The sequence below is a fragment of the Trachypithecus francoisi genome, unplaced genomic scaffold (genome assembly GCF_009764315.1).
Source record: "Trachypithecus francoisi isolate TF-2019V2 unplaced genomic scaffold, Tfra_2.0 Lachesis_group4, whole genome shotgun sequence".
Taxonomy (NCBI): Eukaryota; Metazoa; Chordata; class Mammalia; order Primates; family Cercopithecidae; genus Trachypithecus; species Trachypithecus francoisi.
This window is the reverse complement of record NW_022681469.1, coordinates 35,970,330-35,994,920: the sequence shown is the minus strand read 5'-3', so window position 1 is coordinate 35,994,920 and position 24,591 is coordinate 35,970,330. Positions and strand designations below refer to the sequence as shown.

The 24,591-nt window shown below is 35.4% G+C and overlaps 1 protein-coding gene and 1 long non-coding RNA gene across 3 annotated transcripts in view; one reads left to right on the top strand and one right to left on the bottom strand.

Annotated features, from left to right (window-relative positions):
• Positions 1-24,591, bottom strand: part of SLC13A1 (solute carrier family 13 member 1) — a 90,065-nt gene that overhangs the window by 34,125 nt on the left and 31,349 nt on the right. For both annotated transcript variants that reach the window (XM_033193256.1, XM_033193257.1), the window contains exon 7: positions 4,067-4,218. In XM_033193256.1, the coding sequence (XP_033049147.1) occupies positions 4,067-4,218 (152 nt within the window). The remainder of the gene's footprint in view (positions 1-4,066; positions 4,219-24,591) is intronic.
• The window catches only part of LOC117072831, a 68,231-nt gene that overhangs the window by 35,683 nt on the left and 7,957 nt on the right, over positions 1-24,591 (top strand). The window lies entirely within an intron of this gene.

Sequence of the window (24,591 nt, the reverse complement as noted above, 5' to 3'; positions counted from 1 at the left end):
TACACTTAAATTCTCATATCTAGTTACTTCCAACCTTCTGACTTTGCAGTGTCTTGAGTCCAAATCCTCCTGTCACTTCACAACTAGCCTAGTTCTGCCTTTCATCATTTGTTGGCACTTTGATCACAGACTCCTAATTGGTTTCCTGTCTCCAGACTTCTATAGTGGCAATCTAATACTGCTATTCTAAACTATGCAAAACATGCACAGACTATTTCACTCCTCCCTAAAAAACAAAACAAAACAAAACAAAACAATTACAGACTTTTTGGTACTTTGATTTAATGAATTATCTTCATTCATTTTCTCCATAAATGTGGTGTTTGCTTCTTTTAAGATTATTCAAAGTCATATGGACACATTTTCTGTAGTAACCAAAGCATGTGGGACATAGCTACAGCCCTCTTTTAGGACATACCTTCTGTGATGTTTCTAGGAAGGTAACTTTTAAGGAGGCAGCCTTAAGGGTCTGGCTGGCTTTGGTTTTGGTCTTCAATCTGCTAAACTGAACCTCAACTTTCTCAACTCTAGTAGTAACAATAACCACCATTTTATTTATTTATTTATTTTCAAACAGGGTCTCACTCTGTAACCTGGGCTGGAGTGCAGTGGTGCAATCTCAGTTTATTGCATCCTTTGCCTCCTGGGCTCAAGCCATCCTTCCACCTAAGCCTCCCGAGTAGCTAGTACTACAAGTGTGCACAACCATACCAGCTAATTTTTGTATTTTTGTAAATACAGGGTTTTGCTATGTTGCCCAGGCTCATCTTGAACTCCTGAAATTAAGCCATCTACCCACCTTGGCCTCCCAAAGTGCTGGGGTTACAGGTGTGAGCCACCACACCTGGCCAACCAACATTTATTCAGCCCATGCTTTGTCCTAGGCACTAAGTGCTAATTAATTTTTGCAAAACTCAAAACAATCCTCTAAGAGAGAGATCATATTATTTTCCTCATTTGTTTGGAAAAGCAACAGGCTTTAAGAGTTTAATAACTGTCCAAAGTCACCTAGCTGGTAAGTGAAAGAGTTGAGGTTTGAACACAGATGTTTTAACTCCCGAGTGTAGGCTTTTAATCACTGACTATATACCACCTCTATAGCAAGGATATCCAGGATATAAGTACACTATAATGCATGTAAATTATCTAGCAAGGACTCAATACATCTCTCTATCTTCTCACCTATAGGTCAAGAAAAAAATACTTCTACATTTTTACATTTTAATTTTTTTCTCATATTTATGTTTTGTCTAGACAATCGGATGAAATATTCTTCCTGGCAGGTTTTATTTCTTGCATTGTACAAAATAAATCAAAACTGTGCGTTGCACATTGCCAATTCTCAAGAAATGCTTATTAATTGAATGAATGAATGAAGGTCTGTTTTTATGTGTATTGAATAACTTTTAGCTTTCTCAGAATTCATTGTTTTTGTTTGCTTTATGTAAAAAGGAACACAAAATACATTTTAAATATTATTATATATACATTATATATAAAGAGATTGAAACATTATATATAAAGAGATGGAAACATTATGTATATCAAAAGAATAGAAATATAAGGCTTCAAAATACGTTATATAATTTCTTCCTCCAAAAGTTTATTTGTAAGATGGCACCTTTCTGTAAATGTCAATGGTATGAAGCCATTAACTCTGAGGTTTCATGCATCCTTTGGAGCTGGCAAGGCTCCAAAATGAAATTGTTCAAAAGGATCATTGGTATTACTCTAAACGTTTACAAGTAGTATCAGGAGGAAAAGGTGGCATTATGTATTTTAAGCTTCTATAATATTTTCCATTGAAATTTAATGCAGTCCATTTTATTATTGCTTTGAAATGCTACCGTGTTTTGTAGGGCCAACATTTAAGCAAAATTTTAATAAATACCTAATTTGTTTAATACTATCAATTATATTTTTTTCACATAAGGTTATTTTCCCTTCTATTCTGGTATTTTGTATCATAAAAGAATTCTTTGAATTTTTCCCAGTTTGCATAAAATTTCTAATATAAAGACAACCTTTTGAAGACAAACAACATTATGTTTCAAGGTATATTTTAAGCATTCTCTAAATTTAAAGGACTTTTTGGCCGAATCCCCATGATTAGGAGAAGTAGAAGATTAGAAAACTAGTGAAAATAGTCACTAAAACCTTTTGCTGAAAGTGCTATAATGCTCTTAATCTGTCATTACAAATGGATTAGTGCATTCAATAAATCAAGGGAAAAGTTAAACAAAATTTGGTTGATATACTCTGGAAGATCACAAAGACCAAAACAACCTCAATATTAATTACATTGACTGTATCAACTGCTTTCATGGGAATGATGGAAACCAGCAGTTCTCTAATATCAACAAAAATAAAGCATAAGAATTTGGTCTAGATATTAGAAAAAGAAATTCACAGAGGGGAACTAAGATGTAGAACCTCTTCCCTTGGAGAATTCATGACAAAGGATATAAGTCATTTAAAAAACGATGTCAGGTGTATTTCCTATCTTGAATTAGGGGATACGTTGGATAAGTCTTCACTGGTACTGTGAATTTCAGAAGCCTCTCATTTATAAACCAAAAGCCTTTTAAAGTTTTCTAAATCAGTAGTTGGAGTGTACATGATGGATGTGTATTCATAGAAACGATACTCTTGGAGGTCTGTTTAATATTGATCCTAAACTCCTATACCAGTGTTCTTTGAACACAAATACCCATTCTTTCTAGAATGGAGATTGACATTTTTTGAGTCTTGGATTTCTTAGCGAATCTATGCATGCACAACACTTTGCAAATAATTTCAGAAAATTCATAGAGTCTATGAATCTACTTCGCAGAGTGTGGTTCTCCTGCCTCTGAACTCTAATTTTTCTGTGAACTCAAATCCTGTTCCTAGGCTTTCTCAATCCTGTCTATCTTCTTGAAATTCTGGGTATTATCTGTTCTTTTAGTAGAACCAGTCCGAGTGCTTATATGACACCATGGACTTTCATGCTATTGTTTCAATGATACTTACATAGAGCAAAATATTTTTACATAGTTTACTTTATGCAATTATCACAATAACCCTATGAACTATGATGATTTTACATATGAAAAAAGTAAGTCTTGGGAGAATCATGGACCTTTTTGTTGTTGTTAAATTCACAATGTGGCCAGGTGCAGTGGCTCATGCCTGTAATCCCAGCACTTTGGGAGGCAAGGCAGGTGGATCACTTGAGATCAGGAGTTTGAGACCAGCCTGGTCAACATGACAAAACCCCATGTCTACTAAAAATACAAAAATTAGCTGGGTATTATGGTGCATGCCTGTAATCCCAGCTACTCAGGAGGCTGAGGCATGATAATCACTTGGCGAAAGTTGCAGTGAGCTGAGATTGCACCAAATGTCCTCCAGTCTGGGCGACAGAGTGAGACTCTGTCTCAACAAAACAAATAAGTAAGTAAAATAATTCACAGTGTAAATACCTGCAAATTGAGGATTTTTTAACCCAAGTATTCTACCTGTTGAATCCACAGATTCCCATTTTCTGCAGTGGATTGTCATCACAGTTCCAAACATGTTAAGAGTCACATATCTGTTTGTAGAATACTTTATTACTGACATTTATTGTAATTGTTCAATCTTTCAAATCTTTTCTGAATTCCAAAGTCAAGCCCCCCATAATTAATACCTCTGTTCACCATTCATTATTTAAGTTCACATGTTGATCCCCAAACCCTACATAAATTGTCCAAAGAAAATAATTCCTTTCCATTTTAGTTAACTATCATATGTGGTATTACTTTCAATGAAAAATGTTTTTCCTGTTTGTTTAGAGTGGTCAGCCAAGAGTTATCTCCTCTGAGCTGACCTGGGAAATCTGTTGGCACAAGTTAACTCAATATTCCTAAATACTTAACTCTTAGTACAAAGGAAGGTCTGTAGACCTATAGATGTCCTGAAGGGAAACAAAGGAGAGTTAACATAACATCTCTGTACTTGGATTCTCTGAATCCCAGGTAAGAATAATTTTTACAATTTGTGTGCTGCCCATATGTTAAATCACCAATCCAATAAGGTTACTTACGTATTGAAATACTCAGCAAAGATCAAGTTGGTGGAGGTACCAGTGATTGTTGTCAGTCCACCAATAGTAGAAGAGTAGGCAATGCACAAACACATAAGTTTACATATCATGTGGCCCTTCTTTGTTCGATATTTGGTTCCCATGCCTGAGTTCTGTTCAACAACAACAAAAAAGTACCATGAGAACTGCTCTATATTTGTTATGGACTGAATGTTTCTGTCCCACCACCCCCACCAATTCATATGTTGAAACCCTAACTCCTGATGCGATAGTATTTGGCAATGAGGCATTTGGAAGATACTGACCCTTCCTTTGAGGATGTGGCCCTGGTCTGATGAGATTATGTCCTTATAAGAGGACACATCAGAGAGCTTGATTCCTCTCTCTCTCTCTCTGTTTCTGCTATGGAGAAAGTCACAAGAAGGTGACTGTCTGTAATGCCAGGAGAGAGTCCTCACCAGACACTGACCCTGCCAGACCCTGATCCAGTCTTCAGAACTGTGAGAAATAAATTTTTATGGTTTAAGCCACTTAGTTTGTGGTATTTTGTTATGGTGATGTGAGCTGACTAATACAGCATTTATCTTTCCATCAATGGAGATGTAGCAATAACAGTATTTAAGCTGAAACCACTGAAATATTTTAAAAATCCAATTTCATTCATTTCTTCATCCTTCTTTCTTGTCCCTTACTCAACTCTTCCCCCATGTCTTCCCTTCTCACCACTACTCCCAAAGCTTTTCTGTTGATACTGGTGGTACATACTTAATAAGTCCCTAAACTTCTTTTGGAAAGGTTTCCCCACCAATGCACCTTAATGGATGATTCCCAGGGGATATCACTCCTGAAATTGAATGTTTTCAATACCATATACCTCAGCATTGAGAGATAAGTCAGTGTCCTCTTTGCTCCCCACTGTCTTTTCCAGAACATTAATCCTCCACTCACACAAAAAATAAATCCTTTTTTTTTTAAGAATCATGTAACTTGGATATCTCTTTCCCTCCCCATTCCTTTGACCATTATATTTTGATCTCCTGGTCACCCACTGCTGTCATTTAAGATAACATTTGCACTCAGCACATAATCATCTTCCTTACTCCAAATCTTGTCAGCGACTGAATAATGACTACACTATGCTCGTGAATAGCCCTTTAAATATCCTGGCCCCACACATTTTTTATCTTACTTCCAGCAATTTTCAGTTCTCCACCTCAGTCACCCCACCCCCGTAGTTACACCTTGAACAATGGTACATCCTGAAATGGTTTCACTTGGGGAATCACTAGACCAAATGTAAGTGTTTTAGTTACGAGATGACTTTCTAGGGTGCAAGCCAAAAACAACTTCATTCTTTCTCTCACCCATGACCCTGTAAACACACTTTGTTGGTTTGATTCTTCCTCTTCCTGTGGTGAAATTCAAAGAAGAAACAATAACTTTTCAAGGTCATTTCATTTAATGAATAGTTTTTCAGTTATGTTTAGTCAGAAGAATAGCTTCATTTCAGTAGTTAAAATAAACAGTGCCCTATTTAGTAAGAAAAATTTCACATTTTAAACTTAAGCATTCTCTTGTCCCCTAGATCAGGCCTGCTTGAAAGCCCATAACTGGAAGGAGGTTTGTGAGTTTGACTTTCTCTTTCTCTCCTAGTTCCAATTCTTCTCACCACTTGCTACACTCAGTTTCTAAATCTTCAACATTTGGAATGTCAGGAGAAGAACAGGATCAGGAGAGGAGTGGTAAGGATTAGGAGAGGTCTTATTTGACTGTTTATTAATTTAAAAATGGCATTAGTACTTTCCAGGCGTGGTGAATGTTTGAAATTACTCCCTCTGGTGGGCAATTTTATGGGATTTTATGAGACTCCTATTATCCAAATAAGAACATCAGATTGTTGTCCTTTCTATGTAGGTTACACACATCTTCTGCCTGGTGGCGTATGACACACTCATGGTGTCTGCATGTGATAGTCTACCTGGTCTTTTTATATTGAGATCAACTATGCTGTCAAAAACCCCTCCTGGAGGAAGTCATCTTTCAAATGATCCCAAATGACAGTCCTCCCACATGTTTCTTTCATATGGTCCAAGGGAAAGAGTCACCTCTGTCCTGTTGTCAGTGACAGTGCAACTGAAACTTGATTAGGTAAGGAAATTCAGTCATGACATTTTACCTTCTAATTTTTCAAGAATGTGCCAAACACTAATCCACTGACCTTTTCTAAGTCTAGAGTGGAAGATAATAAGTTCTCCAAGTAGTAGTTTCTTAACATCTATCACACCTTGGTAAGTAGGAGACTCTTCCCTTCTTTCAACTCTTCCCTTCTTTCAACTGTGATGGTACAAGTGGCAGGGGGCAGGGCATTAGGGAAATACTCCAACTTTCTCAGCCTTCTCATTTTAACACTAAGTTTAAGAGTCTAAAACTGTTTTTTGGTCACCTCACTTGCAAGTCCTGTGGAAATGAAATGCAAAAATACTTAAGGTGTGTGGTTGATATTATATTTACTCAGGGGTAGAAAGAGTATCATTTAACCATCCTAGTTATCAATAAATTGGCATAGTTATTACAGTTTCTTCTTCCAACTTTGCTGCTGAATTAATTCTATCTCTACAGTCCTTCAACTGCACTGGCAAATCTAAGTCAATGAAGTATATAGTTATGGCCAGTTATGGTCCTCTCCTTTCTTTACTTCCATCTTTATTCAGTTGAGATTCCATGGTACATCATTTCAATAAATTGTCTTAACAAAACTCCGAACTCTCTTTCTTGTCTTTTGTTGAATGATAGTTCTTTATGAAAATTCCAACTGATTTATAAACCCAACCATTCTCTCTCTCCATGTCATGTCTGCTTCTGAGTAGCCAGCTACTGTTGCTAAAAATTACATGCACAGTAAAGCAGATGGGATCATTCATGATCACAAACATCCAATGCTGTAATGATGTTGCTCCTCTACCCTAGCGTGTTTGCATAACCAAATTACTCTACCTGTTTCCACAAGGAAATATAAAACCTTCTTTATTATCTTTATATGTCCCTCTTAATGCTCCTTCTCAGTCTTTGCAAGTAGCTTTGCCTCCTACTTCCCAGAGAAAATATAAACCAGCATACAATAGTATCACGGTGAAATGTAGAAACCTACTTGCATTTGCCCCATCTTCTTGTTCTCTACATAATTAATAGAGTCAATGTTTCTCCTCCAACTTCTTGTTTCTGAACTACAGTCTCTCAGGTTTTCTCAGAAACCTTCCACTACAGACTATTGGAATTTTCATCAACATTTAATTATTTTTGAGCCATCTTTACAGAAGAAAAGCAAGAAAGACTTCTTAACCCTCCACTCAAACTATTGTCCTACCTCATCTCCATTTTCACAGCCAAACCTATTGAAAGAGTTGTTTACATTCACTGACTCCATTTTCTTAAACACTTCCATCTAGCTTGTCTCCTCATTCCACCCACAATGCACTTCCTGTGATTATCAGTAATTTCCTCAGGGCTACTTTCAATAGGAACCTTTCAATCTCAACTTTGTAGTTACCTCTGCAAGCATCTAAAAGAATTTATCTCTTCTTTTTACTGAAAAAACTCTGCTTTGAGTTTCTGTGATATCTCACTCTTTGGGTTTTTCTATCTCTGCCTGTTTTTCTGTCTCCCTTGCCAGGTTTTTTTTTTTTTTTTTTTTTTTTTTTTTTTTTTTTTTTTTTTTTTTTGCCTTCTATCCTTCCTTAAAACTGGAAATTCTTTAAACTGTCACAGGCCCTTGTCTCTCCTCACTCTAATGATTCTCCTTTAAAAATATCTTATTTTTTATTGATTTAATGACTATTTTTATGCCAGATCACTAAACTTCTGTCTTCAGCCAGGGTCCTCCATCTAGACCCATGTATCCAATTGCCTGTTCAACATAATTTGAGGGCCAGACACAGTGGCTCATGCCTAGAATCTCAGCACTTTGGGAGGCCGAGGCAGGTGGATCAGTTGAAGTCAGGGAGTTCTAGACCAGCCTGGTCAACATGGTGAAACCCTGTCTCTACTAAAAATACAAAAATTAGCCATGTGTGGTTGCGGGCACCTATAATCCCAGCTACTTGGGAGACTGAGGAAGGAGAATTTCTTGAACCTGGGAGGCGGAGGTTGCAGTGAGCTGAGATTGCACCACTGCACTCCACACTCCAGACTGAGCAATAGAGCAAGACCTGTCTCAAAACAAAACAAAACTCTCTCTCTGTGTATATATATATATATTTGAATATATATATATATATGTGTGTGTGTGTGTGTGTGTGTGTATAGAGAGAGAGAGAATGTCTGCAATAAAACTCCAATCTGAAAATGTTCAGGACCAAGCCTTTTACTTCTTTTGTCAAACCTAGTTCATCAGGATCACTTATATAAACTAATGTCATCACCATCACCATCATAACAAATACTTATAGCATCCTTAGCATGTAATAAGCACTGGTCCAAGTTAAAATCAATTAAATGTTTTAATTCATTTAAGTCTTACAATATAATGAGGTGGGTACTATTATAACGTCATTTTGTAAATAAAAGACATAGAGAAGTTAAGTGAATTGTTCGAGGTCCCAGAGCCTGAAAATGACAGACTTGGGTTTTGAAACCATGTAGTCTTGCTTTAGAGCTCATACTCTCAGCCACTTTGGTATAATATATTGCTTGTCTTCCTTGAAGCCATTATCTTCCTCATCCCATCAAATTCTGTCAATTATATCTACTGAAATATGCCTGGACTCTGTTCAATATTCTCCATCTCCACTGTTTTCACCCTGGTCTCAGTCAACATTATCTCCGGCCTAGGTTAATAAAATAATGTGTTTATGGATCTTCTTGCATCAATTCTTGCTTATTACAGACTCATTCTACAGACTTCAGCCTTTAAATAAAAATATAAATGTAGTTAAGGAATATGCAATCACTTATTATCTTTTGTCTTCTTGTGTTTGCATATTTCTTAAATACATTTGTACTTTTTTTTAGGCTGCTGTGTATAGGAAAGGTCTGAAATAGGCAAGCATTGATGCAAGGACAACCATAAAGGGATTATTACAGTAACTCAGACCACATTTTCTTTATCCATTCATCATCTATCGAGGGACACTTAAGTTGTTCCCCTAACTTGGCTATTGTGAATAATGCTGCAACGAATATGGGGAAGCAGATATATCTTTGACATACTGATTTCATTTTGGGGGTACATATATCCAGAAGGGAGATTGCTGGATAACATGGTACTTCTTTTGTTTTTCTAATTTTTTGAGGAATCTCTATATTGTTTTCCATAATGGTTGCACCAATTTACATTGCTGCTAACAGTGTACAAGCGTTCTCTCTTCTCCAGGATGAACAGAAGAAATGCCATCTTCCATACAGATGAGCATGCTATTTGAGACATTATTAAAATATATTTTTGAAAAGTCATGATAAGGAAAAAATTACTACTCACTGAAAGTCATCATAGATATGAAAATGGCATTTAGCATGGCAGGGTCAGGTGCATTGGATTGTAATTTACCTTTCAGTTTCTAATTAACTTTAAGGTCAACCCATAAAGGACTCTATGCTTCACCCAAAATAAACTAATTTAGAAACGTCTCCCTTTCCCTTATAATTTATACATGGAAATCATTTGTATTTTCCATATGATAAAAAATTCCATTGACATTTGACACAAAATAAGTGGTATGTAAATAAGATAGGGAAATAAGTTTAAAAATTCTTATGAATCATACAAAGTGACAATTGAAATTTGGAGCTTAACATTAAATATTTTACTATAGGAAAGACTTCAAACACAAACCAGAAAGTGATGCATAATTTGAATATTATTAAATTGATAATAAGAATGGAAACTTAAAATATGCAATGTTTATATGATTTCTCTTTACCACCTTAAAACTTTCGAAAATATAAATAAAGAAAAAATTGGATTTCATATAAAAGCTTAACTGTAAATATATGCATATATATAGAATTATTAAAAGACATTGGAAGATATAAAACAAAAAAATCGAAACAGAAACAGATTAATGTTTGCCATGCTTTATGTCTTATGAATTAACTATACATTTTTTATTAATAAGGACCTTTAAAATATACATTATTGTTACTGCACATGAGCTAATGTTTATGCAAATATCATCGACAATTTATAAAGGCATTAAAATTCAGGGTAAAAATTCTACAGTAAATGCTAATACTAATATATCATAATACAAATCAAAGGTTAAGAGGAAGAGTTTTTGGAGTGGAATGGTGAATGCACCCTACTTTTTATCTACCCAGTAAACATGAGCTCCATGCATTCAAATTTATCGTTATTTTTACCGAGTGCTTGTGTTCACTGGGCTGAATTCGTAGAAGAGACGATACGAAAGTAAAGGGTGAAGCATGAGGACCAGAGGGACAGTAGTACAGGGCACTGAGCTAAAAAATAGGGCTCTTAGGAAAGCCTGAAATGAGTCACTAATCGAGCCAACTAGTGGTACAGAAATTATACAAAGGGGGCAGATATCACAGATATCACAGCAGATTAATCTTTAGTCTTCTGCCCAGATCGTACTTTCACCCTGTGGCCACAGGACATTGTCACAGGTATATTGTGAATGGAAAAGTACTTGTGTTGTAATATATAAGGAGATTTATGTGATATGAAAAGTACAAAGTTATGTAAAATTTTAAAGCAAAAATATTTCTACATACATACATGTGCCTGAAATGAAACATATATATATATATATGTGTGTGTGTGTGTGTGTGTGTGACTGAAATGAAATATATCAGAATACCAACAACAGTTATTTCTTGATCATGCGATTAGGGGTATCCTCCATCTTCTTGATACTTTTTGTAACTTTTATAGCCAGAAATAAGTTTTTTTTTGAGACGGAGTCTCGCTCTGTCGCCCAGGCTGGAGTGCAGTGGCCGGATCTCAGCTCACTGCAAGCTCCGCCTCCCGGGTTCACGCCATTCTCCTGCCTCAGCCTCCGGAGTAGCTGGGACTACAGGCGCCCGCCACCGCGCCCGGCTAGTTTTTTGTATTTTTTTAGTAGAGACGGGGTTTCACCGTGTTAGCCAGGATGGTCTCGATCTCCTGACCTCGTGATCCGCCCGTCTCGGCCTCCCAAAGTGCTGGGATTACAGGCTTGAGCCACCGCGCCCGGCCAAGTTTTTTTTTTTTTTAACATGTAAAGGAATGATAGACTATTAGGGCAGACAGGTAGTTAGAGATTATCTGGTATAAAGACCTAATATTTCAGAAGAGCAAAATGAGTCTCAAGTGTGACCCAGCTAATTAGCGCAGACTTGAAAGCAGAATCCATGTCTGTGAGTTCCCTCTCAGTGAATTTCCCCTGTACCAACTTGCCTTCCAGAATACTTACGTGAATTTTTAAAACTACATTTGATTTCTATTTCATACTGCTTTTACCACAATGGTAACCTATTGTGTTTTTGTTCAATCCCTTCTGTCTACCATACATGTGGAGTATGCCCTCCACATCTTCTTCCAAGTAACTGAAAAATTTTCTACGAGGACATGACAAAATGCAGAATCCAATGACATCATCACAATGGACCTGTCAGAACAGAAATCCTGCAGGTCCAGAGGTAACTCACTATTGCCACCTGGTGGCAGCAATTGCAGATTTCTTTCACAGCTTCCTTCACTGAATATGTATACTTTGTATCATCTTCCAACTATGGCTCTGTCATAACATTGCTTATAGTACAGAATTCAATTTTCAATATGTTGCCTAGAGCTCTATTAACAGGTAGAAATATGATATACGTGACTTTCCCTGCCCCTTCTCTAAGTTAGAATATGTCTTTTCCCTCTTCACTTGCTTATTTTTTTTAAGTACATGCTACTGAATCAGTCCCAAATATTCCCTGGTTGCTTAAACATTCTCTTGGAACAATCAAGTGATAGGATACCTAATTCACATCAATATTCTACCAATTTTATTGTTTGGGTGACATCTCTTTCAGGGCCTCCCTTCCTGTCGTAAACCTAGTCATTTTTTCTCTAGAACTGCAAAGAGCTACACTTAAGTCTACCCTCTTATTTCATCAAAAGTCTGACTGGATATTGACTCTAAATTGGAAATAAATGTTACTTGGAATTTTGAAGGCAGTTTTTCTGCTGTCTCTGAGTAGTGTTGCTAGGGTGAAGTATTCAGCCATTCATATTTTTGATCCTTTGTAAGGAATTAGTGTTTCTTCCTTTTTGAGAGCTTTTAGGATCATCTTATAGTATTCTGAAATCTCAAAGATTTTAAAACAGATTTGCCCTGTGTGGGTCTGCTTCATTCATTTTGATGACATTTAGTGAGTCCTTTAATCATAAAACTTGTACTCTTCCATTGTAGAAACTTTCTTGAATTTTTTATATACTTTTCTCTTTTTTCCCATTCTTTTTTGGAAACTCCTCTTATTTCCTGTTTATTCTGTTTCTTCCTATTGTGTCTACTGAATTTTCCATTTATACTTTTATATCTCTATATTTTATATTTATACTTTATATTTACATGTTTTATATTTTTGCCTTCTTGATTGTCTTTTATAGAATACTATTTGTATTTCATAAATATGAGTAATTTATTTGTTTACCTCTCTGATTATATTAATGATATTTTCTTTTTTGTAGCTTCTTCTTCTTGCATAGTCTCTGTTTCCTGCAGATTGCTCTTTTTTCTTTGTTTATTTGGCAATCTCTCTTTCACAATTGAGGCTTCATCAGATATCCAGGAATTTTTGGTTGTCTGCTCACATTTCAGCAGTGAATATCTGTGTAGAAGCTCTGCACTCGTGTTTTGGGATTTGTTGTTGCCTGTAAGCTTCACTGTAATGTCATCTGACTGGGCTTTTTTTTTGAGAAAATTCTAAGGTCAATGTTTTCATCTCTCTTACTCTGATTGTATTCTCCAAGGAAGCATCATCTGGCCTTCTGCCTGCTGACACTTGAAAGGCATAGACCTGGCTCCTGGACCAGTGTGGTAGAAGGCCAGGTCCTCCATGTTTAGCTTATAAGCTATCACTCACTACCCCTGTTTTCCTTGTGACACTCTCCCCTAGCCCAGAACGGGATCTGGTTCTCCTTATCCTGTTTTACCATGTCTTAAGATTATATTTCTGTTTGGTGGATTAGAAGCTGTTGCATCCATGTGGATTTGGGGATGAAAGTGGAAGATTTAACTGCTTCACAAGCAATTTTTTTCTTCCTCCTGCTTTTCAACATTTTAAAAAATGTTGAAGCCTGCTGCTATGGAAATTGAATTGTTTATTGGCTTTTCTCATTACCGATTTAGGATTCAGCTTCCATGGGATTACTGGGGATAACAGGGTTATTTTCCACTCAACCTTTTACTTTCCAGCTTCCAAAATGATTTTGCTGTCATGTCTTCTCTTGATGTTTATATAATTTTGATTATATTTGAAAGTCTATTTGTTCTTGTTTTAATGAAGACTCAGAACAGTGGTAACAAATGGCCCTATTTAACCTGCCATCTTAATGGAAGACACAATATTTATCTGTTTACATTTAAAAAATAAAGAAATAAATATTTACTAATAATTAATGCCCACTTTTGACTTTGGTGCTTTTGTGGTCCCTATGTTGGTAGATGATGTAACTAAAAAGGGAACAGAAGACTGGAAGTTCCATAGTGCACAGAGGAATTGAGACAGTGGGAACCTGTCCTTTTTGTCTGCATATTGAGTTTAAAGGTCCTCAGTTAAGTGAATAACAGATTATGTTATTTAATTAAACCAGCCTTCCTATAGTATTCTAATGGTTTAAAATGTCTGTAAGATTATTTCTGTAAAGAAATACTGAATGAAAGTACTAGATAAGTGAATAGCAAGAAAATGTAGGAGAGGATCTTCCCCTTACAGCTGGTATGAACTCTTCATGAAGATCTGGTGAAAATATAATCAGTAATAATCTGAAGAATTCAGAGGAGTTAGTAAAATTGAAGTTATCAATAAGACTCTTTGAAATAGAATTTATATCCACCATAGTTAATAAAGAACTATTACATATTGTGAATTTGGGTATGCTTATAAAGCAATAAACATTTATTGTGTCTGTGATGAATAAAGAAATGTTTAAAATGTAGCATTAAGGACATAAGTCCTCTTTATAAATAAACTCTATTTTCAGAAATGTTAAAAGTCATGATTAAATCCAGTATTTACTTACAAAATTTTATTGTCCTAAATGTTAACTATTTAGAAGCTTCCTTTGTACTTTCTTAGGAAAAAGCATGTGTGTGTGTTTGTGTGTGTGTGCCACTGAGAGAAACCTTGCTCTTTCTAGTTGTAAAAATGACTGAAACAAAATATAATAACATAGCATATTTGTCTATCCAGCAGCGTGACAAATCAAATTCCCTGCTAAATGAGATGCTATTTAAAATATTTAAAACAGTCTTTTAAAGTGCAACAATAATTTTAAAGCTGGATTTAAAATAAGATTTCAGTTTATCATGTTGCAAGGAAAGCTTGGTATAAAAGTAATTGCCCCAGGTCAAATGCATGTGGGGAATCATATAAGAAAACACATATAAAGCTGGTATCCTTTGCAGAAGTAGAAAGAAAATATCATGCTGACTTAAGGGAAAACAATATGCCCTAAAAATTCCTAACCATAAGCATTTTTCCTAAAGCATTAATTTATGTTACGTGTGTGTTAAAGAGAAATAGCAATATAATTGAAAACTCTTAGAAGCAGCTGCAACATAGGACTTAAAGAATTTCCATAGTAACTAAAAAAAATTTCACTGTTTAAAAGTACTGAATATGCAAGAAAATAATTAAACAAAGTGAGAACCAGCAATAAATAAATAAATAAAAACTAAGTCAAAGAAAGAGGCTCACAAGGACTTCAGAGCTGTTAGACACAGACACAAAATATAATTAAATTTACATATGATTAATAAAATTAGAGAAGGAATTGAAAATATGAAAAAGATTATAATAGTTATAGGCAAATCTTAAAACAAGACAAATAGAATTTACATAATTAAATAACAATTTAAATGCTCAGTAAATAGGTCAAAATAGACATAGCTAAAGAGAAAATTAATTAGCTGGAAGATAAGTCAGAAGTTACCATTCATAATAAAGTTCAGCAAAACACATAAAAGAAAAACAGATGTTAGCTAAGAAGCTTAGAAAACACAGTGAGAGCCGGGCGCAGTGGCTCACGCCTGTAATCCCAGCACTTTGGGAGGCCGAGGTGGGTGGATCACGAGGTCAGGAGATTGAGACCATCCTGGCTACACAGGTGAAACCCCGTCTCTACTAAAAATATAAAAAAATTAGCCGGGCGTAGTGGCGGGCGCCTGTAGTCCCAGCTACTCGGGAGGCTGAGGCGGGAGAATGGAGTGAACCCAGGAGGCGGAGCTTGCAGTGAGCCGACACCGCGCCACTGCACTCCAGCCTGGGTGACAGAGCAAGATTCCGTCTCGAAAGAAAGAAAGAAAGAACGAACGAACGAACGAACGAAAGAAAGGAGGGAAGGAGGGAAGGAGGGAAGGCGGGAAGAAAGAAAGGAAGGAAGGAAGGAAGGAAGGAAGGAAGGAAGGAAGGAAGGAAAGAAAGAAAACACAGTGAGAAAGTGCAGCATGTTTAATTGGAGACTCAGAGGGAGAGAATACAGAGAACTAGGATGAGGCAATTGAATATTGAAAAATAACACCTGATAATTTGCAAGAATTGTTGGAAAAGATCAATACACAGATTCAGGAGAAATATGCACTCAAGTATAGCAAAGTAAAATTCTATCACACACACACACACACACACACATACACACACATCACTAAAGCAACCAAAGAGAAAAGATTGCCTACAAAGGAATAATAATTTGACTGGTAGTTAGCTGACTTTTAAATAGAAAAAAAGAAGGTCAAAATGCAGTAGAAATATATAAGTGTATTTCAATGTGCAAAATAAAAAATAACCTGTCTAGCACACTATAAGTATAAAAACATGATTCGAGAATTATAGACATCTTTCTATCAAACAAAAACTGTGTATTTAACACCAAAATCACTCTGTGAAGTACATTCAAATAGTATATTCAGGAAGAAGGAACATGACCCCATATAGGGGGTCTGAGACGCAAAATACAATGGTGAACAAAGATATTAATAAATATGCACGTAACTCTACAGAGCACTGATTTTAAAACATAATACAATTATGTAATTTAATGGAGGAATAATAGACTAGAACTAAAAAATTGGAAAATAGTAGCATGTAAATAGAAAACGATGGTCTAAGTTAAAATATCCTAGGGTCTTTACACCGTTCAGGAGAAAAAAAATGGATTATCTTTAAATTTTTATATATTAAGTAGACATGATACTAATGACTAAATGATGTCCTTCAATATTCATATGTTGAAGCTCTAACACTCAAAGTGACTCTGTTTGGAAAAGGGCCTTTACAGAGGTAATTCAGTTTAAACAAAGAAGGGTGCCTAACCTGATAGGGCTGAAGTCCTTATAAAAAGAGCAAAAGGGACCAGAAATATCTCTTTCTACTGCATGTGCACAGAGAAAACATCATGTGAGAGTACAATGAGAGGATGGTCTTGTACAAGCCAGAAAGAGAGGTCTCACTAGAAACCAACCCAGATAACACCTTGATCTTGTATTGTACTTGGCTTGCCTCCAAAACTGGGAGAAAATACAACAGATTTGTATTGTTTAAGACACAGTTCTGTAGTATTTTGCTATGGCAACCCTTGCTGCCTAATAATACAGTAAAATGATTAGGACAACTAAAACAGACACAAAGTGTAGAATAAACCACCCATACAAGTGTGTGTGTAGCATGGAATAAAAAAAGAAAATAACTGCATAGGAACGCAGGATGGAAAGATGGAAAGAATATTTGGAAAAAATAAAAAGCTGGCAGTAGAAATTACTCTAAATATACAATGTCACAAATAATTTAAATGGATAAAACATGTCAGGTAGAGGTAAAATTTTTCAAACATAATAAAAGAGATACACCTAAAACATAAGGACACAGAAATACTGAAAGTGAAAGCATAGAGGAAACGCCAGGTAAATACTAGCCTTATAAAAGCTGGTAGTGTCATGCCAGTAATTCCAGCACTTTGGGAGGTTGAGGTGGGCGAATCATGAGGTCAGGAGTTCGACACCAGCCTGGCCAACATAGTGAAACCCCATCTCTACTAAGAATACAAAAAATTAACTGGGCATAGTGGCGGGTGCCTGTAATCCCAGCTACTCGGTAGACTGAGGCAGGAGAATTGCTTGAACCCAGGAGGTGGAGGTTGCAGTGAGCTGAGATCGTGCCAGTGCACTCCAGCCTGCATGGTAGAGTGAGAGTCAGTCTCGGAAGGGAAGGGAAGGGGAGGGGAGGGAAGGGGAGGGGAGGGGAGGGGAGGGGAGGGGAGGGGAAGGGAAGGGAAGGGAAGGGAAGGGAAGGGAAGCTGGTAGTCTTGTATTATCAGCAGACAAATAAGCTAATAAACTCAAAGACCAAAAAATTAAGATAGATGAAGAAATGCACAAAATGATAAAATGTTAATCAATAACACACACAGAAACATTCTAAATGGGTTCGCAATAACATAATCTAACAATACAGAGGAACCAAAACTGACAGACGTATCAGAAGAAATAGAATATCCACATGATAGAGGGAGAGTTTAACAAAACAGTCTCATCAATTACTGAATAAAAAGAGAAAAAACTTGGTCAGGGCACAGAGATTTGAGAAGCACAACTAGCAACTTGATCTTACAGAGTTTTGGGAAACATTGAACCTAATTAGTTAAAAATGTACAATTTATTTTAAGCACAGTGAAAAATATTTATTATAGCTGATCATGTGCTACTTCAAAAAGCTACTTCAACAAGTTTTGGAAAACTGTTAAATAGACCACAGTTTTTGACCCCAGAAAAATTGTTAGAAAAATTTTAAAAGTAGTTAAAAATCTAATTTATTTTAAATTTCAAAACACATTTCTAAGCATCTTTTGAGTAAAAAAAAGCTAGCATAATGGAAATCAGAAAACACAAAACAGAAAAATATGGTAAACAGCTAAAGTAATAGTAGCAAATTCATATCCTTAAATCCTTACTTTGGAAGAGAGGAAAATTCTAATAAGGTAAAGGTCAAATTTTAAAAATTAGCAAAAGAGCAAGAGCATAAATACACAAATAAAGTAGACAGAACAAAGTAATAAAGAAAGAAAACAATAATAATGTGAAATATACATTAAATAGAGAGGGTGAAAAGAGTCAGAAGTTGGTTCTTTGACAAGACTTGTAAGACTAATAAAATAGACATAGTTTGGAAAGATTATTTGAAAAATGTTTTAAAAGCACAACGAAAATGTTAGAAATAAAGACATATAACTATAAATACTGTAGAAATTAAATAGATGTAAGAAAATATTATAAACAACCACACACCAGTAAATTTAACATGGAACACACAAATTTCTTTTTAAAAATGCAACTGTTTGACATTGAAATAGAAAATCTGAATACTCTCAAATCCAGGAGAGTAACAGAATAATTTTTAAGTACATATGCCTTCCACTTTCTCCTTTCCTTGAGCAGCTAGCTGGGGTACAGAATGGACGGAGGGAGATGGGGGACCCATCTTGAATTACAAGATTCCAGTGCTGGAAATGGCAGAGAAGAGATAGAAAGAGTCAGGGGCATGGTGACAAAGGAGTCACCATACCAGCCTATTTCTATCTTGTTGAAATTGTTGCTATTTTTGGTCTTCGCTATGGTGACCAATCCATACCTTAACTAGTGCAGGTGATAAAACAAAAGAAAACAAGAGAATGATTAACACAAAATTTTGGACTATAGCTAACTCGACAAGGGAGTGGGGGTGACTGTGTAAGGAAAAGAGATAGAATCAGAGAAAGGCTCATGTAGATTTTAGAAATCATCGTGTTCTAGTTTTTAAGCTGGGATGTGGTATACATCATCTTATTCATTTTATTATTCTTTAAAATGTTTAGTCATGTTTTATAAATGCATATATGCATGAAATGTTTCATAATCAAAATACAGAAAAATCAATTTGGAGACAAAATAAACATATTTCTTTTTGTAGAAAATACCACTAGAAGATGCATAGGAGAACACTGTTGAGTGTTTCAAGAAACAAAATATAGTGTTCAAACAAGTTATGTAGTACGGGGGACTTATTGTAGAGTTAAAGTACAGATATTGCCAATATGGCTGAGCAATGCTATTTGCTAGATAATATTTCAATAACATAAAATGTGAAGAACTAAGTTTTTGTATTTCATAAAATAAAGATATACAGGAGAAACGATATTGTCAAAAGTCAATAGTTTCTTTAATAGAAAAATGTTTTGTGAGAACACAACTAAGAATGGCCATCAATGGAGATAGCACTATGATTCTAATAAAGATTGAAATCTGGAGTGAGGTCACGTTCACAGATTGTTGCTGTGATTCCTAAAGGGTGTGTGATAATCTCCCTCCCTCTCTTTGCTTACCTCTTGTATAAACATTCTATATAAACCACTGCATGAATAAAAGGAGACACCTAAGTTGGGTCAGGTGAGGGTTGAGCAGGACTAATTACTGCCTTTGCCATCCAATTTCTCCCAGCTTAGGAAAATGGAAGAATAATGAAGGAGAGCCAATTTTTGTTTGTTATGTGATCTAAGCTAAAATACCTTTTTCATATCTGATCTATGAGCCAGATATTCCAGAATTAACATCTCCTTATTTGGCAGAACTAATGCCCGTAGTTTCTAATATTATGAACCATGTTTATTACTGTACTTACAAGACTCCTTTGAATTTTTGGAGAACATTAAAAAGTGTTGTCTTGTACAACTGGATTTTCAACCATAAGGATTTTCACCCCCAAACTAAACAATACCTAATTAAAAGCAAGATGCAATTTGTTCAAGGATACTTTTTCTTTGAACTTTTCCCTTTGAGGAATTCCAAGTTAAATTAAACTAATGAAAAATAATTATCTCAGATTTTTCATTAAAAGTGTAATGATTTTCCAGTCTCTTTCATTTGTAGATGCCTGGAGGTTTAGAAATTGAGCTGATGTAAAACTCTGGGGTGTCTCTTTGAATGATACTAATGCTTGCAGGGGAGGGAAAGAACTAGGAACTTTATTCCTCCTTTGGTATCTACAAATGGATTTTTGGATACCTAGAACTCATTTCTCATGGAAATTTTATGCATGGTGGTTGGTTTACCAGTTACCCCAATGGAACCTGACAAATATATTCCCTCAGGTACTGTCAGTGTAATTTTAGGGTACTCCTTTCTTCTCCCAGTATCTTTTTTTCTCACAAATATTTCAGCTACTTTTAGGGGATACTGTGGGATTTATTGGCTTGGTAACTATTCACCACTTTATTTTGGGCAAATAGAGAGCTCAGTTAGTATATGGGCCGTGACCTATCATGAGAAGAGAACTTCGTAAAAGTTAAGTCATGGGACAAATCTCTTTTTTAGATATGCAGCATAGGAATGTGACTCTTCGATACAAATACTTTAAAATAAGGTCCTGGACTACTAAATATCCATCATCTTCAACACTAACATCTAGTCTTTATCACCACCAGCAAAATTATCATCATTATTACCTGTATGAGAACTTTGCAGTTCTATTAACAAGAATTTTAGAGTTGATAAATTTTAGTTACAAACCACTTTTTTGTCTTTCTACCCAAAATGAAAGCAATCTGATCCATAGTGTTGACTTTAAATGTTTATCAGTTTGTTTCTTTGCTTGGTGTAGTTTATTTTTTTTAAAGCAGCCAAAAATTTAATTTAATGGTTATGTTGTCCATAGTAACTTCTCTGAATTTTCCCTGATGGTTAACTAGACACTGGACACTTAGTGTAGTTTATATACAACATGAGTTATTTTACTCTAATTGTAATCATTTGATAAAAATATTAATGAATTTATTTATTTAATAAGCAAATATTTACTATTTACTCCAGAGCACACTATTCAAGATATTTGTGATATGTACTAGACGGACAAAAATCTCTGCCCCGTGAACCTTGCATTTTAGTGGAGAAAGAAGACAATGAACAAATAAATAAAAATTAAGCAAATTACATATTCTGTAGGAAGGTGATATATGCTTTGGATAAAGTAGGGTAGAGTCATGAGGATTAGGAGGAAGGATATGGGATATGGTGGCTGCAATGAAATAGGGAGTTTAGGGTAGGTCTTTTTGAAAAGTTGACATTGAGCAAATGTTAAATGTATATTTCTTAACTAATATTACCGCCATTGCTAAGTACACAATTTATTTGGGGGCATTATTTTTTTTTCTACTTATTAAGAGCTTTCTACTTACTACACACTAAATTTTATATGGATCAATGTATGTTATTGCCTTTGGGGGGAAATATTATAGTTCTAAAAATTGAAGTAAGCTTATTGATCAGCTTAGATTAATTTAATTGTATTAGTAAAGAGATTTTAATTAAAATTTTAAAATCTTTAGTTTTGTACTAAATAAATGGAGCTTCAAATGAATAAAATTGTAGTAATTTCATTAGAAATAAATTTTATTTATTTTATTGCAGGAACATAGCAAAATTATGCAGATTACAAAAAAACCAAGCCTTTTATTTTCTTTCTCTTCCCTTTTATCACTTTATTTTAAGTTTGGGGGATACATGTGCAAGTATGTTATATAGGTAAACTCGTGTCATGAGTGTTAGGCAGTGTTAAGAGGGAAATTCATAACACTAAATGCCTACGTCAAAAAGTTAGAAAGACCTCCAGTTAACAACCTAACATCACAACTGAAAAAATTAGAGAAGGAAGAACAAATCAATTCCAAAGCCAGCAAAAGACAAGAAATAATCAAAATCAGAGCTGAACTGAAGGAAATTTATCTTCTCTGAAATTTAATTTATACCACTCTCCCCCAAAAGGGAGTAATATTTGTATTTTTTTTTTTGACTTGTAGGTCAAATTCAAGGTCAAACCTCACAGGATTTATTTTAATTCAATAGAATATCCCACCTACTTCAAGAAGAAAGCATAAGATCAATAGATTATGAGTATAAATATTTTTCCATTTTATGGCTAGATGAAGTAGATATACATTCTTCCACATAATCAGTGTTAAATTATATAAGGTAAATCTATCAAAGAAGAGCTACAGTTTATTATAATTGCCACACAAACTATATATACATTTATTCCTGAAAATATACCTATAATTGTTAAAAATCAAAACATATCGTAAATGTACAATATATAAAATAATGCTCTCATGCACATCTTATAAAGAATACTTTAGTGCAGCAATAAACTATTCCTGTTTTTCTATAAAGCTAAATTTTTGTGCATTGCATTCCAGAAAGACCTTAGAATCAACATTCTAAAGCCTCGCTTTCCTCTCCTAAACTCAGATATTAATCTTTATTGCCAAAAATGCATCTCCGTTATCTTACTTTTCTCCATTGAAAGGTTATTCCTACCTCTGAGTTCTACATTCTAATCAATGGCATCACAATCTATCACTCCCTAGTTTAGAGCAGTGGAGGCATCTCCTACATTTTTCTCCCTCATCCCCAATGTCTAATTAATAAAAAAGCTCAGTTGCTCAGTTAATCAAAAAGCTCACCACTGACTTTCAGGTTGTCCCAAGGGCAGAACGTACCATGTTTCTCCGCAGCTTTAAGGTTTTGTGTTTTCCATAAAATCAACTCTAAACTCCTTTGTATTTGATGAAGAGATATTTATAACCTGTGCAAAGCCATACCATAATTTTATTCCCCACAACAGCTCATCTCTAGCATCTGCATTGTAGAGGTTTCCTGAAAAAACCCCGTTCTTTACTTAGTTGGGTCTTTGAATTAGTTGTACTCTCTGATTAGAAAGCATCTTCTTTTTACTCTTTTACTTTCACTCATTCATTAATTGATAAAGATAACTACTTATTGAATACCTCCTTTGTGTCAGGCAATGGGAATGTGCCAGTTTAAAGTGCTGACAAGGTAGACACGTTCCTGCATTCATGAGTTCGCACTCTTCTGCTTGCACATGCTCTCATCTTTCCAGACTCAGATGTCTTCACATTAAACTTCCTACCTGCAATACTCCCAGATGGAACTGGTTGCTCCTGTCTAGAAGTGTTGGCTTCTGTGTATGCCTTTGGTGTGGCATTTATGTCAGATTTATTTATTTATTTATTTATTTATTTATTTATTTTTGAGACGGAGTCTCGCTCTGTCGCCCAGGCTGGAGTGCAGTGGCTTGATCTCAGCTCACTGCAAGCTCCTCCTCCCGGGTTTACGCCATTCTCTTGCCTCAGCCTCCCGAGTAGCTGGGACTACAGGCGCCCACTACCTCGCCCGGTTAGTTTTTGTTTTTGTATTTTTTAGTAGAGATGGGGTTTCACCGTGTTAGCCAGGATGGTCTCGATCTCCTGACCTCGTGATCCACCCGTCTCGACCTCCCAAAGTGCTGGGATTACAGGCTTGAGTCACTGCGCCCGGCCCAGATTTATTTTTATAAGTCCATCTTCTCCACTAGATTCTGAGCTGCTTATAATAAGGAGCTTACAATGCCTGGAACAGTATCTGGATAGCAAATCAATTTGAAGGGTTTTGACTTTAGGCCTTATGATAGAAAATTAGGTTTCCAAAGATGACCACAAGAAAGTTACTGAGTGCATGTATATTCTTTCTGTTTAGGTGTGCCAATTTTCACAATAGTTTTTAAAGCCCATTTCTAATGTATTATTCTATGGCATACCTGGCATACTGTTAATTTTTCATGTTTTAAAGGAATTACTTCTATCTCTAAAGATAGTATCTTTGTAAATATATACGCAATTCCCATCTTAAAAAACCCATAATATATTTTGTAGCTAATGGCTTAAAATGTATCTTTGTATTCATTTTCTCTTTACATAGAAATTGCTCTTTCTTAGAAGATTTCTGTAATTAACAAGAGGGTTTTCTTTTTCCTGTTGAGCTACATGTTAATGCATTCCATGGCCAGAATGAAGAAATATATGTCCCACTTTCCTATTCCTAATGCCGTAGTTACTATAGGACTATTTCTATGCAGGATTTATTTTTCAGATCTTGAGGTATATTGCTCCCGGTGCAATCTAATATAGTATTTTTATATTGATTTATTCTGGGGAAATGAATTCTATGGGATAGTTTACAAAGATCTCCTTCCCTCTTTTAATATCTAGAATGGCTACAACTCCTCCACCTGTATGTGACAGAAGCAACTCATGAATTCTTCACTGAATTTTTTAGTGTCAATGGAAGCACTAAAGATAACGACTTGTAATTACATGAATAGGAGTTGCTCCAAGTTCATAACCTGGAAGAAATGATGACGATACTCCTAATGAAAATCAGGGTATTAGGCCAGCAAGATTTCAATAAGAAAAAGATAAAAAAAAAAAAAGCCCTACCTATCGGGTACTATGCTTATTA